This window comes from Petaurus breviceps, unplaced genomic scaffold, assembly GCF_028583685.1.
Source record: "Petaurus breviceps papuanus isolate PSGF00001 unplaced genomic scaffold, PetGlider_PUasm1.0 90630, whole genome shotgun sequence".
NCBI classification, from domain to species: Eukaryota; Metazoa; Chordata; class Mammalia; order Diprotodontia; family Petauridae; genus Petaurus; species Petaurus breviceps.
The window spans coordinates 1,013,592-1,028,631 of NW_027187291.1; the positions used below are offsets into that span (position 1 = coordinate 1,013,592).

The 15,040-nt window shown below is 41.6% G+C and overlaps 1 protein-coding gene across 1 annotated transcript in view; it reads left to right on the top strand.

The window, feature by feature from the left end:
- PNPO (pyridoxamine 5'-phosphate oxidase) overlaps positions 1-8,401 on the top strand; it is a 28,390-nt gene extending 19,989 nt beyond the window's left edge. The window contains exon 7 of the mRNA XM_069064308.1: positions 6,636-8,401. Within this exon, the coding sequence (XP_068920409.1) occupies positions 6,636-6,873 (238 nt within the window). The 3' untranslated portion in view covers positions 6,874-8,401. The remainder of the gene's footprint in view (positions 1-6,635) is intronic.
- The last annotated feature ends 6,639 nt before the right edge of the window (positions 8,402-15,040 follow it).

Here is a 15,040-nt window from a genome sequence, read left to right on the forward strand (position 1 = left end):
TCTCTGTCTCTGTCTCTCTCTGTCTCTCTCTGTCTCTCTCTGTCTGTGTCTCTCTCTGTCTCTGTCTCTCTCTGTCTCTGTCTCTCTCTGTCTCTGTCTGTGTCTCTCTCTGTCTCTGTCTCTCTCTGTCTCTGTCTGTGTCTCTCTCTGTCTCTCTCTGTCTCTGTCTCTCCATATTCTACCGTAGTACTATGAATTGCTCCTCATCACTATCTATATTGGGTCCTACTTATTTACATCTTGATCTCTTTTAACATTATCCTCTTAATCTCGGCCTCCCACCCCCTTAGATTGTAACCTCCTTGATGACAAGGACTGTCTTATTTTTATCTTTGTATCTTTGACCTTGCACATAGCAAGGGCTTAACCAATCTTGAACTGAATGGAACCAAGCCCTTCTGCCCTCTGTCTGGCACCGGCTGCTAACTCCCAATGCCAGCATTTCTTCTCCATCTCTCTTTTACTCATCACCTCCAATTCCTGTTTTATTAGGACAAACATTAAGGCCTTGGCCACTTGGTAAACTCCTTGGGACATAACAATCCTTAACATCTCTAACTGTGGTTCGTTCTGTGTTTCTCAAATTATCTACCCCGGAACACATGCAGGTTTGCCTTCCTCCTTTTATCTTTAGCATTTTGCTTTTAAGCCTGAGACCTTTTGAGTGGGAGGTTGGCAGGCAGTGACCAGAGTGGTGACTTAGGATGAATAGAAGGAAAACTGATTCCAGACCAGCTGAATGAGGCTTCTGAGGAAAGGAGTGCAGTCCACTGGGCACCAGCTTCTGCTAAGACCAGGAGACTGATACACCTCTCAGGACTTGCCTGGGTTTCTCCTGTTCCAGTTAACTAGTCTGGGACTCAGAGCTGGACCCAGAACACCACTGCTCCCCTTTCTGTAACTTGCCAGTTCAAAAGAACGTTCTGGGATCGTCTGACCAACCACTAAACTTTAGTGGCTCCTTTTCAATTCCATAATCCTCTGTTGGGTTTTCAAAGCCCTCCATATCCTGGCCCCATTCAGCCTTTCTAGTCTTCTCATACCTTACTCCCCCCACCTACTCTGTGATCCAATGACACTTTATTATTCCTCCCACAAGACACTCCATCTCCAGTTCCAGGCATTTCCACTTTCTATTCCCCATGCCTGGAATTCTTCCCCTCCTTATCTCCATTTCCTGGCTTCCTTTCAAGTCCCAGCTTCAAATCCTACCTTCTGCAAAAAGCCTTTTCCCTTTCCTTTAATACTTCCTTCCCTCTGAGATTATTTCCAATTCATCCTCTATATAGCTTGTTTGTACATAGCTGTTTGCATGTTGTCTCTTTCATTTGTGAAATCCTTGAGAGTAGGAATTGACTTTTGTCTTTCTTTGTATGTCCTGAGTTTAGCAGGATTCCTGGAACATAGTAGGTCATCAATAAACACTTAAGGCATCTGGGTGTTGAAGTGGGTAGAATGTTGGGCCTGGAGTCAGGAAGACTACTTCTTGAGTTCAAATCTAGCCTCAGACATTAACTAGTTGTGCAACCCTGGGAAATTCACTTTACCCCAAACAACACCAAACAGGATTTTATATTTGGTCTTGGAGGCAATAGGGAGCCACTAGAGTTGACTGAACTGGGGGGATCTGAATCAGATCTGAGCTTTAAGAAGATTAATTTGATTTTTAAAAATTTTTTTTTCTTTTTGGAGGGCAAAGTGTTTTTGGGGTTAAGTGACTTGCTCAAGGTCACACGGCTAGTTTTTGTGTTAAGTGTCTGAGGCCCAATCCCAACCCAGGTTCTCCTGACTTCAGGGCCAGTGCTCTATTCACTGCATCACCTAGCCACCCCCAGAAGAAGATCAATTTGATAGATCAGTGGAGGATAGAGTGCAGTGGTGAGAATATTGTGAAAGGGAACACAATCATCAGAGCTATTACAATAGTCCAGGCAGGAGGTGATGAGGGCCTGAACCAAGATGGTGGCAGTGTTAGAGGAGAAGGGGTCATGTGTGAGAGGACTTATGTGAAGGTTAACTGACTCTTGGAGGAAATATATTTAATTTCTCCAATAGGTGGCGTTGCACACAATAACCACCATTCAAATAGTTTCTTCAGATTCTGGAGCACATTTACAACCTTCCCACCATTTGTTTCAAATGGCTTGGTCAGTGACAAATCCATTCAGGTTTTGGATTTTAGCCTAAGGGTCGACGTAAATATTGTTCACAATTTTACAGTTGTAAATAAGAAAATTTTATGACTCCAATTCCCACGTAGCATTTATAGATTTTTCCCTTCTCAAACAGCAATCCTCTGCATAAGGGGATCTGAACCTTTTCCTATTATAGCCCCTTTGGCAGTCTGGTCAAGCCAATGGATCCCCTCTTAGAATCATGTGTTTTTAAAGAATAAAATAAAATGAATGGAATTATAAAGGAAACTAATTCTATTGAAGTATAGTTATGAAAATGTTAAAAAAAAAAAAAAAGCAAACCATGAGTTCATGGACTCCAGGTGAAGATCCCCTGCTCCTTATTTATATCATGCAGCTAATCAACTTTCTGGAGCCATGTAGTTTATTTAACATAGTGAAGATTCAAGAGGAAAAAAGTTTCAATGCTCCTACTGTCAGTTAAATTAATAAGCATTTATTGTTGTTCAGTAATGTCCAACTCTTTGTGACCCCATTTGGGGAAAGATACTGGAGTTGTTTGCCATTTCCTTCTCCAGCTCATTTCCATTCCTCATTCCACAGATGAGGAAACTGAGGCAAATAGGGTTGAGTGACTAGCACAGGGTCACACAGTTAGCAAGTATCTGACTCCAGGGCTGGTGCTCTAATCATTTCGCCACCTATCTGGAGTTTAATGCCCTTTACAACCTGGCCCCTTCCTATCATTCCAGTCTTCTTATTTCTTACACACAACCTTCCCTACAAGACTGGCTGTGTGATCCAGAGTGACTTGATCCACCTCCTTGCCCTTTCACTAAACACTTCGTCCCTGATTCTGATTCACCAACATTTTCACTTGCTGTCCCCAATGCCTGTAACTTTCTTTCTCTTCATCTCTGCCTCCTACCATGGTTTCCTTTAAGTCTTAGCTAATATCTTGCCTTATCCTTCAAGAAGCCTTTCCCCATCCCCCTCTACCAGTAGAGGTTTCTGACTGTCTTAAATGAGCCTGAGATTATGGGATGAGCAAATGCACTCAGGCGAGAGTGACCAGCTGGCTCTATCTCAAATAGGCCTAAGGAAATAGCTGAAAATAATAGCTCAGAAAATTTGGGTACTGTTCTGTCTGGGACTGCATTGTTTGACTTTTTTTTTTGAAGGGAGGGCGAAGGTCTTCTGTACCAATTCTGAGGAAGAATTGGAATTCTCTGGAAATTAACCAAGATTTACAAGGATTTAAGACTAGGGATAGATCAGTTTGCAGGAAGAATACCATAAAATATAATCTTAGACTTGGAAATGACTTTAAAGAGATCTAATATTCCTTATTAAACAAGTAAGGATGAAATGGCTTTCAATGGTACAGGGAAATCCAATAGGGAATCTCCATCTACCAATGCATATGCTGAATGCAACACATACAATACAATACATACAAATGCTGAATTGTAGTTTATAGGGTAAGAGAGTTGCCTAGAGCACTGAGAGATCAGTTGATTTGCCCAGGATCATGCAACCAATATATGTCAGTGACAGAACTTGAACCTAGGTCTTCTTGTCTCTAGGCCCAGCTTTCTATCCACTATGCCATGAAGCCCCTCAGTGATAATGGTAGGGGAGTGCTACTGCTGCTGCCATTGATGAAAAGGATGAGAATGGTGATGATGAGGGTGATGATGATGGTGATGGTGATTCATATCTGTGGGAAGATAAAATTGAGGAGTTCACTTGTAAGTTACTACCTTTGAATGAAGGAATTCTGGCACTGGGCCCTGGCAAGCAAGTTTGTACCATACTCATCCCAGAGAGATAACTGTTGACCCTATATACATAGCTTGCTAAGCCCAATTCTACTCCAGAATCCATATCACAGCATGACTGTGGACACCAGAATGGGAGTGAGAAAGTCTTGAAGGAGGCTCTTTTAGCCTGGTGTGGCAGGATCAACAAAATCAAAATTAAAGCAATGTCCCTTTATCATAACTGATAAATCTGTTACACAGTCTCTATATATATATACCTTATCTATCTTGTCCTTACCACTTTGTGAAGCAGCCAAGACAGGGAGGGATTAAGATTCTTATTTTATAGACTAAGTCCTAGAGCTATTGCATGACTTGTTGAAGTTGGCAAATAACAGCTGGAATTTGAACCAGAAGATACCTTTACAAGGGTTGTTGTAAAAATCAAAACACTAAAAAAAAGGTTTTTTTTTTAAACTACAAAGTACTATATAGATGAGTGACATTGGTTTAAGTTTCTTAGTACCTAGGTCTATATCTCAAAGACATCATAAAAAAAGGGAAAGGGACCTACCTGTGCAAAAATGTTTACAGCAGCCCTTTTCATGGTGGCAAAATATCAGAAACTAAGATGATGCCCATCAATTGGGGAATAGCTGAACAAAGTTGTGGCATATGAATGTAATGGAATACTGTTGTGCAATAAGAAATGATGAACAGGGCTCTCACTTTGAGAAGAGTTGTGTGATTTGATCAGATGAGACTCTGGGCAGCCATTGAGCCCCCCAGCTTTGAAAACCCAGATGTTGGTGCTTCCCTCTCTGGTAACTAACTATGAGTGGTTGGGCAATACCCACTAAGCTTGCTGTCAATCTCCTGCCAAATTTGGGGTTATGCTGTTGGGCAGTTACATGACAAAGGGAATTAAATGCTGGGCCTGGAGTCTGGAAGACTTATTCTCCTGAGTTCAAATTCAGATACTTCCTAGCTGGGTGACCCTGGGCAAGTTACTTAACTCTATATGCCTCAATTTCCTCATCAGTAAAATAAGCTAGAGAAGGAAATGTCCAACCATTTGACGTATCTTTGCCAAGAAAATGCCAAATGTGGTTGCAAAGAATGGGCATGCCTGAAAAACAACTGAATAACAATAAAAGTTTCTTTGCCTAAAAAAAAAAAAAAAGAAAAGATGAACAGGCAGATTTCAGAAAAACCTGGAAAGACTTTTACAAACTGATGCAAAGTGAAATGAGCAGAACCAGGAAAACATTGTGCACAGTATCAGCAGCATTGCATGGTGATCAACTATGAATGACTCAGTTTTTCTCAGCCACACAATGATCCAAGACAAGTACAAAGGTCTGGGGTGGGGGAGAGGAAATGCTATCCATATCCAGATAAAGAATTGATGGACTTACTTTATTCTTTCTCATGGTTTTATTTTCTTTTGATCTGTTTCTTCTTCCACAACTGTGACGAATATGGAAAAATATGTTTTACATGATAGCACATGTATAAAACTTTATCAAAATGCCTACCATTTTTATTTTTTTGCTTTTTGGAGGGCAATTGGGGTTAAGTGACTTGCCCAAGGTCACATGGCTAGTTTTTATATTAAGTGTCTGAGGCTGGATTTGAACTCAGGTCCTCCTGACTCCAGGGCCAGTACTCTATTCACTGTGCCACCTAGCCGCCCCTTATGCCTACCATTTTTAGAAGAGGGAAGGAGAGGGAGAAAAATTTGTAACTAAAAATCTTGTAAAAATGAATGCTAAAAATTTCTCTCAATATGTAATTGGGGAAAAAATAAAATATTATTTAAGTTTTTTTAAAAGTGCCCTGTTAGCCTTAGGAAGCTGCAATAGCAGCAGTAACCCTCATGGGCTCATTCAGTGCCTTCCTCAAGTCCAGAGGGCTTCTCAAATTATCCACGTCAGTCAACAAGTATTTATTAAATGCCAAGGCCGTGGTGCCAGGCGCTGTGCTGAGTGCTGAGGATACAAAGAAAGACAAAAGCCATCCCCTGTTCCCAGGCCTCTCACCAGGTAGTGCAGGAAGCCACACGGAAACAATCTCCATAGAGCACAAGCTCTATGCACGATGCTGTTCAGCTGTATCCAGCTCTTTGTGGCCCCTTTTGGGGATTTTCTTGGCAAAGATACTGGGAATGGTTTGCCATTTCCTTCTCCAGCTCATTTTACAGATGAAGAAACTGAGGCAAACAGGGTGAAGTGACTTATCCAGAGTCACACAGCCAGTAAGTGTCTGAGGCCGGATTTGAACCCAGGAAGATGAGTCTTCCTGACTTCAGACCCAGCATTCTATCCACTGTGCCACCTAGCTGCCCTATTACAGTAGTCTTCTCCCTGTCTCAAGTCTCTCTCCCTTCACATCCATTGTCCACTCTGCTGCCAAAGTGATTTTCCTAAAGCACAAGTCTGACCATGTCATTTCCCTACTCAATAAATCCTAGTGGCTCTATATTACCTCCAGCATCAAATACAAAACCTTCTTTTTCTCTTAAAGCCCTTTATGACCTGGCCCCTTCCTACCTTTCTAGTCTTCTTATAGCGTCCTTTTCTCCATATAGTTTACAATGCAGTGATACTGGCTTCCATGATGTTCTCTTGCATCTAACACTCCATCTCCTGACTGTGCCTTTCCATTGATTGTCCCCCAATGCCCTGAATGCTCTCCCTCTTCACCTCTGCTTCTTACTTTCCCTGTCTTCTTTCAGGTATATCAGTCTCCTGGTCTTTCAGAAGCTGGTGCCCAGTGGACTGCACTCCTCTCCTCAGAAGCCTCATTCAGCTGGTCTGCAATCAGTCTTCCCTCTATTCATCCCACGTCAGACCATTGTGGTCACTGCCTGGCTACCTCACCTTACCATAGGCAGTGTGAGTTGGGTGAGTGAGCCCCTAGTGGAGAGGTTACAATTCTACCTTCACAGTACCTGTTATTTTATGTGCTTTTAGCTCACAGTGGTCAATTTAGTAAAGGCCACAATTATCTCTTTCCTAAACTATTATCTTCTAATTCCTCTCTCTGCTTCAAGCATTAACCCACCCCAATCCATATTTTACCTAGCTATCAAAGTGATTTTCCTAAAGCACAGATCTAAATATGTCACACACACACATCCCACTCCCCACTCCCCAACGCTGAATTCAAGAAACTCCAAGGGCTCCCTATTACCTCCAAGATCAAATATAAGATCCTCTGTTTGGCATTTAAAGCCTTTCTTAACCTAGCCACCTCCTACCTTTCCAGTCTTCTTACACTTCACTTCCCTCCATTCACTTGATGATCCAGCTACACCACCCTGCTCGATGTTTTTCACACATAACACTTCATTTACCATCTCCATGTCTTTGCTCTGGCTGTGCCCCATGCCTAGATTGCTCTCCCTCCATACCTTTGCCTCTTAGCTTCCCTGGCTTCCTTCAAGATTCAGCTCAAATTCCTCCTTCTGCAGGAGGCCTTTCCCAGTCCTCTCTTCTACTAGTATCTTCATTCAAATAATCTTCCATCCACTCTGTATAAATCTCACATTTACATAGTGGTCTGCCTGTTGTCTCCCCTATTAGACTGGGAGCTCCATGAGGGCAGGGACTATTTTTGCCTTCCTTTCTATCCCAAGTGTTTAGCACAGTATCTAGCACATTTGTTGTGCTAGACTCTTCATAACCTGGTGGACCATAGTGCACCAATGCTGTCCATGGAGTTTTCTTGGCAAAGATACTGGAGTGATTCACCATTTCCTTTTCCAGTGGATTAAGGCAAACAGGTTAAGTGACTTGTCCAGGGTCACATAGCTAGTAAGTGTCTGAGGCTAGATTTGAATTCAGGTCTTCCTGACTCCAGATCCAGCACTCTGTCCACTGAGCCACCTAGAACATAATATATGCTTAATAAATGTTTGATTTTAGAGTAGCACATGTTCTAGAACTGGAAGAAATCTTAGAGGTCATCCAATCTAGCTTCCTCAATTTGTAGCTAAGGAAACTGCATCCCAGAGAGGGGAAGGAACCTCCCCAAAATTCCCTAGGTAAGTAGCAGAACCAGGGCTTCCCTCCTTGCTGTGCTCTGCAATCCCTAGATATAAGGAGTGGAGAGGGCAGCACAGATGAGAATTACAAGGAGTAGAGACTCCCAGGGTTGCCTCCTACTCAGAAGGTTTTCCTTGAAGGACTGCCAACCAGGTGAAGGTCAGGTATGTTAGGCAGCTGAGAGGCCCAGCCCACATTCCTGGACTTGAGCCAGTTTTCCCTTTCCATCTATCCCCAAGGTGGCTCCCAGGCTCTCAGGTAAGGCCCTACCCATATGTGGCCTCCAAGGGAATCATTCCTGGAAGGGCCAGGTAGGGAGGGAATGGGAGATAAGGCCTTTGGTGAGTGTGCTTGCTTAATGCTGGCTGGTGGGCGGGTGGGTGCATTTGTCTGCACACGTGCCAGTGCCTGTGGGAGCCCCTAGGTCTCTGAGTGTGTGTGTACCTGCCTATGTGTGGGTGTGTGAGAATATAGGTACAAGTGTACCCTGCTTTGAGAAAATCTAGGTACTTTGGTACCAGGAAAAGTGAATTAAATTCAATGTTCATATAATGAAGTGGTTTTTTTTCTTTGCTTTTAAATTTAATAATTAACAAACATTCAAATGCACAACAAAAACTAATAATAATAATAAGTGCTTTACAAATATTTCATTTAATCATCACAACCACCTTGGGAGGAAGGTGCTATTATCCCCATTTTATAGATGAGGATACTGATACAGATTGAGGTTCGGTGACTTTCCCAGGGTCACACAGTTCATAAGTATCTGAGGCTGGATTTGAATTTAGGTCTTCTTGATTCCAGGTCCAGTGCTCTATCCACTGTGCCCCCAATATAATAACAATGTGAATTTTTATTACAAGAAATTTGCTTATATATGCATTTAAATATAAAATTTTACATACATATATAATTTGTAAGGTTATAACAAAATTGCTATTTCTGGATTTCCTTCTGAATTAATTTTTGTTTTCTTCTGTTTTTTTAAATATTCTAATAATGTTCTTTTGTGGGGGTTTTTTATCGTTGTCATTTCCCATTAATTAACCCTCCCCAAGCAAAAGAAATAACCCATTTCATGTGTCTGAAAATGTCTTATTCTGTCCCACTGGCCCATCACCTCCCTGCTGAGAAAGAGGAGACATACTTCACATTTAGTCTTCCCAATTTGGAATTAGTCACTACATTGATCAGAGTTCTCAAGTCTTTCAAAGTTGTTTTCCTTTATAATATTGTATTCATCATGCTTATTGTTCTCCTGGTTCTGCTTATTTTACTCTGTACCATTTCATAAGTCATCCCAAGTTTCTCTGGTACTTCAAACTCTTCATTTTTATGACATAATAATAGTCCATTATATTCATAGGGCACAATTTGTATGGCCCTTCACCAATTAAAGGTACCTTCACTTTGTTTTACCTATTTTGCTATCATAAAAAAAAAGTGCCTCTAGAAATAATTTTCTACACATGGGACTTTTCCCTCTGGCTCACACCTTCTCAGGTTATATGCCTAGCAGTGATATTACTGGATCAGACAGTGTGTACAGTTTAATAACTTTTTGAGAGTAATTCCAAATAGTTTTCCCAAACAGTTGGACCAATTCATAGTTCCACCAATAATACATTAGTTCATTAGTCCATTATGATGAAAAATGCTCTCTACCTCCAGAGACAGAACTTTTGGAGTCTGAATGCAGATTAAAGTATACTATTTTTAACTTTCTTTATTATTCTAGGGTGTTTTTTTTTTTTTGGTCTGTGTTTTCTTTTTCTTTTACTTTTTTTGTAATTTTAAATTTTAAACAAATACAAAATAAGAAAAAAAATCCATTGCCATGTACACAGAACATGAGAGGATTCAAAATAGAAAGCAATAAATTTCCATTTCAAGAACACCTATATAAGAAATCCTACACATTGTGTTTAGAACTATCCATCCTTTCTTTACTTTCTTGTAGGATTTATTCTCTGCTGTGCCCTTTTTACTTTCCTCCCCTACCCTGCCCTTTTCTTTTGCAACATGGCTGATATAGAAATGTTTTGCATGACTGCACATGTATAATCTATATCAAAATGCTTGTCTTCTTGAGGAGGGTAGAGGAGAGGGAGAAAAGGAAAGAATTTGGAGCCCAAAATTCTAAAAATTGAATACTGAAAATTTTTGTTTACATGAATTGAGAAAAAAAATACAAAATAAAATAAAAATGTTTAAAAAAAAACTCCTTGGTCCAGAGGTACTTGTCCTGCTATAACCTCTCCAACATTTGCCATTTTCATCTTTTGAATCTGGTGGGTGTGAGGTGAAATCTCAGTTACAAATTGCATTTCTTTTATTTTTAGTTATTTGATCATTTTTTAATGTAGTTGTTGATAATTAGCAATTTTTCTTTTGAGAATTCTCTATATGCTGACTATTTATCTATTAGAGAATAATTATATTCTTATATATTTGTAGAAATTTCCTATATACCTTGCATATCAGGAAGAGACTAGGGACAAGGACATCAATTAGGAAGCTATTGTAATTGGCCAAGCAAGAGGTTTTGAGGGCCTGAACTAGGGTGGTGGTTGTATGAGTAAAGAGATAGGGAAGTATGTGAGAAATATTGGTAGGGGTAGGAATTTTTGGAAACTTTGTAAAGCTTTGGAAACTGAGTGAATATGCGTTCTGAGGGAAATGGAAGAGTCAAACCTGACTCCAAGGTTGTGAATCTGAGTGTCTAGGAAGAGGATGATGCCCTCACTAGATTTGGGGAAGTTAGGAGGAAGGTTGAATTTTGGGGAAAAGATAATGACTTCCATTGTGTACTATATGAGTGGCTAAAAGACAACTGGGTCCACCGGGCATTTGGCCATGAGGGTCTGGAGCGCAAGAGAGAGGTTTCAGTATGTAGATTTGGGTGTCATCTATGTAGAGATGCTAGTTGAACCCATGAGAATTGAAATCATGAAGAGAGATGAGAAAGAGGAAATAAACCAGTCCAGAGACCTGAAGTATGCTCATTACATAGCACTCATGAAGAGTGACCATGTAGGGGGAGATAGCTCCAGGAGAAAGAAGTGTCAAGCTAGAGAGGAGAGAATATTCAAGAGTGTCTAGAGGAGGTGTGGGGCTGAAGAGGATTAGGATAAGCCTTGCTCTAGGTTGGAGAAAGCTTCTACCACCTATCTATCAAGCTCTCTTTCCCCATCTGAAAGCTACTGAGCCAAATATTCTCTTTCTATCCTGATCAGGAGACAGCAATTGACTGCCATCTGCTCCTAGACATCCCATAGGTCCAAATATTTCACTTGTATCTGATTGTTAAATTTTCAGTGTCAGAATTTGTACCTCAGAAATTGACAAACTCAACAAATCAGGGCTTGGTTTATTGTTTTCTTTATTTCTTTACTTAATAAAGTAATGGAGAAAATGTTAATAATGACGTTAAAATGTTAAAAGTATATTGTGTATACTTTTGCCTCCTGGATAACTGTCTGTTAAATATTTACCAGTACAACACTACTTGGATATCTCTTAAAGTTCAATCTAGCTCTGATATACCATTATCCTCAGGTGGTACAGTGGATAGAGTCAGGAAGACTCATTTTCCTGAGTTCAATTCTGGCATCAGACATTTACTAGCTGTGGGACCCTGGGCAAGTCACTTCACCCTGTTTACATCAGTTTCCTTATCTGTAAAATGATCTGGAGAAGGAAATGGCAAATTACTTCATTATCTTTGCCAAGAAAACCCCAAATGGGGTCATGGAGAGTCGGACATGACTAAACAACAATCAGGATCCTCAGTTTGGACAGTGACCATGCTAGGGAATGCCTCAATTCGTCCACCTGGAAGATCACTTAAGAAAGAAGAGGAAGCATTGAGTAGCGGAAAGAGCACTGGATTCTGAGTCAGAAGCTCGGCTTTAGATCCTGACTCTCCTGTTTACTTCCTATGTGACCTAAGCTAAATCACTTTTCCTCCAGAGCCTCAGGTTATTGTAAAATAAATGTCAGTTGTAATGAGGGAGGACACACATCTGACCCTCTGCTGTCAGATGAAGTAAGGCTAAGCTTGTCTGATAAGGGGAAATGGTTGCAATGGGCCACTGTCTCCTCTCACCATCTCTTGGGACCAGCATTCCAGTGGGGAAATGGCTGGCAAGAGTGAGGGAGGGTGTAATTAGCAGCCTAGAACAGAGCAAAACTAACTGGTCCCTGCGAAAACTGAACCATTGACCTCATAATCATTAGAGCTGGTATTACTACATGTGGGCTTTACAGCTGACCAGTTTATAGAGTGCTTTCCTCAGAAAGTCTTGAGGGAAGTGGGTGGGGCATTATGGTGGCGAGAGTCCAAGGACTTCAGTTTGAATCTTGACTGTTTATTACGTGCATGATCTTGGGTAAGTCAGTTTATTCTCTGGGCCTTGGTTTCCCCATCTGCAAAATGAGGGGGTTGTATGAGATGGCTTCTGAGGGCCCTTCTAGCCCTAAGTCTAGAGGTGGGGAAACTAAAGCTGGGGGGGAAGGGAGAAGGGAGGGGTTTGCCCAGGGCCACACAACAAGTAAAAATTCATTTGCACTTGAGTCTCCAATCACTGAAACCATAGACTTTTCCTTTGGACTAACTTGCTCTTTTGAGGATAATAGGCTCCACCCACCAGATGCCCCATAGAGCCACTTTCAGTTGTTCTGATTTCAATTCTGGGGCTCTCTCTACTACCTCATGCTTCCTCCGCTCTTCTGGTGATCTACCAGATGTGGAAACCGAGGCCTGCTTTAGGGGAGATCAGTCCTTAAACTGCAGATCATAGCATTTTACAGCTACTTTGGACCTTGCAAAGAGCCAAGTGAAGCATATGGGCTTGTGGGATATCAGGAAGCAGGGCAGTGGGCTATACCTCTAATTAGAATCTAGCTTCTAATTAGGGGTGGGGGCTAGAAACAGCAGGCTCAGTGGCTTCTGGAAGGAGTGAAGGAGCTGGATGGATAGGCTCCAGATAATTCTTCCAAGTAGAATAGGGCTTATCACCACCTTGCCCTTCTATCCTCTCTACCTCCTGACACTTTTAAGGCAAGTAAGAATGAACTTCTCAGCCAGGATGGGGTGAGTATCCCATATGGGCGCTTTGTCTGCTTATATCAGAGCAATACAGACTCCAACATCCTGTTTCCTCTCAGAGCCCTAAGGTGAGATGCTAGGAAATGATGGACTGGTCACCTGGTGGGAGTGAGGGCTAACCTGTGGGCAGCTTATGTGTCCTACTGGTGACCTTGAGCTGTCAGGAGAAAGGAAGACCACCCAACATTTAATGTAACCCTGGGTAAATCACTTAACCACTATTTGCCTCAATTTTCAAAACTGTAAAATGGGGATAATAATAGCACCTATCTCCCAGGGTTGTTGTGAGGATCACATGAGATGATATTTGAAAAGAGTTTTGCACTGTGGTTGGCACACTACAGGTGCTTAATAAATGTACATTTCCTTCTTTTTTCCTTCCTTTTTCCTCTTGCTATATGATAGCTAGCATTTATATAGCACTTTGCGGTTAGGAGGTAGGTGCTATTATTACCTCCATTTTACAGATGAGAAAACTAAGGCCAACAGAGCTTAAATGACTTGTACAGGGCCACACAGCTAGTCCAGGTCTGAAGGATTCGAGGTCTTTCTGACTCCAAGTCCAACACTACATGAACTTACCCACCTATAAGAGAAGGAAAGTTGTGGTGTCTTTCGAGCAGGAGACAATAGGTTTAGGTAGAGCTTTTCTTGATCGATCTGGGGAGACTTCCCAAAGGAAAGGAGATTTGGGAGGGGGGTGATACCAGGACAGATAACCCAGTGATATCATCCTAAGTGACTGTGGAAAGCAAGAGAAGGTTGAGAAGATGAGTGGAGTTTGGAACAGGTGTATCTAAGATAGACAAGGGTGTGTGAGATGGAGATACATTGGACAGGTTGATTGTGGCAGGATCAGGGAAAAGCTGGTTCCTAGCCAAAGTCACACAAACACACAAACCACTTGAATTATTTCAGAGTGAGGTCATAATTGATCAACGCTATTCACAGTCCTCACTTCCAGTGGTGAGCTAGGTATGGGCAGCAAATGCCCAGTGCCTTAGACAAAGGAGGGACCTGACCTAGCCTGTAGTGATGGCAGTATACTTTGAGTATCAATATTCCTGCCTGGTTATAAGGTACTGGCCCCAAGTCAACACCCTTCTCTTTCTTCTTTCCTCTCAGAAAAAACCTACAACTCCCTTAGGATATTGACCCTGCCACTAAATCAACTAGGGACAGCTAAGTGGCACTTAGATAGAGGCCTGGAGTAAGGAAGACTCATCTTCCTGAGTTCGAATCTGGCCTCAGACACTTACTAGCTATGTGACCTGGGGCAAGTCACTTAACCTTGTTTGCCTTAGTTTCCTCATCTGTAAAATGAGTTGGAGAAGGAAATAGCAAACCACTCCAGGATCTTTGCCAAGAAAATCCCAAATAGGATCTCAAAGAGTCAGACACAACTGAAAAGTGACTGAACAAGAAATCAACTGGGGGCTATAATGAGGTTAGAGGAGGGGGTGTTTAAGCATATCCCCCATACTTTCTACTGAAGCAGGTGTAGTAATCTAGGTTTGTAGTCAGATGACCTGGGTTCAAATCTCAGCTCTGATACAACCTGTGTGACTAAACAAGTAATTTCTCCTTTCTGGGCCTTGGTTTTAAGACCCTGTTTCTACAAAAGTGGCTTCTGTGTCTGCTGTAATTAAACTAGGGATCAGGAGACCATTCCAGTCCCTGCTCTGTCATGGCTGTATTACATGACCTTAAGCAAGTTATTTCCAGTCCATGCCCAAAATGGAGATCATAGCATCTTACAGTTAGTTTGGGCCTAGTTGAACTAGATATATTCTAAGGTTGCTTTCTTCAGATGCTATGATTACCTGGTTCAACTTATGCCTCCTACATAAGGAGAACTCTTCCTACAACTTCCCCAGATCATGGTCATTCAGGGCAGCATCCAGCTGAGCCTTGAATACCTACAGTAACAGGGAACTCATTATCAGTAAATATAGATCTGTCCATTTTGGACAGCTCTAA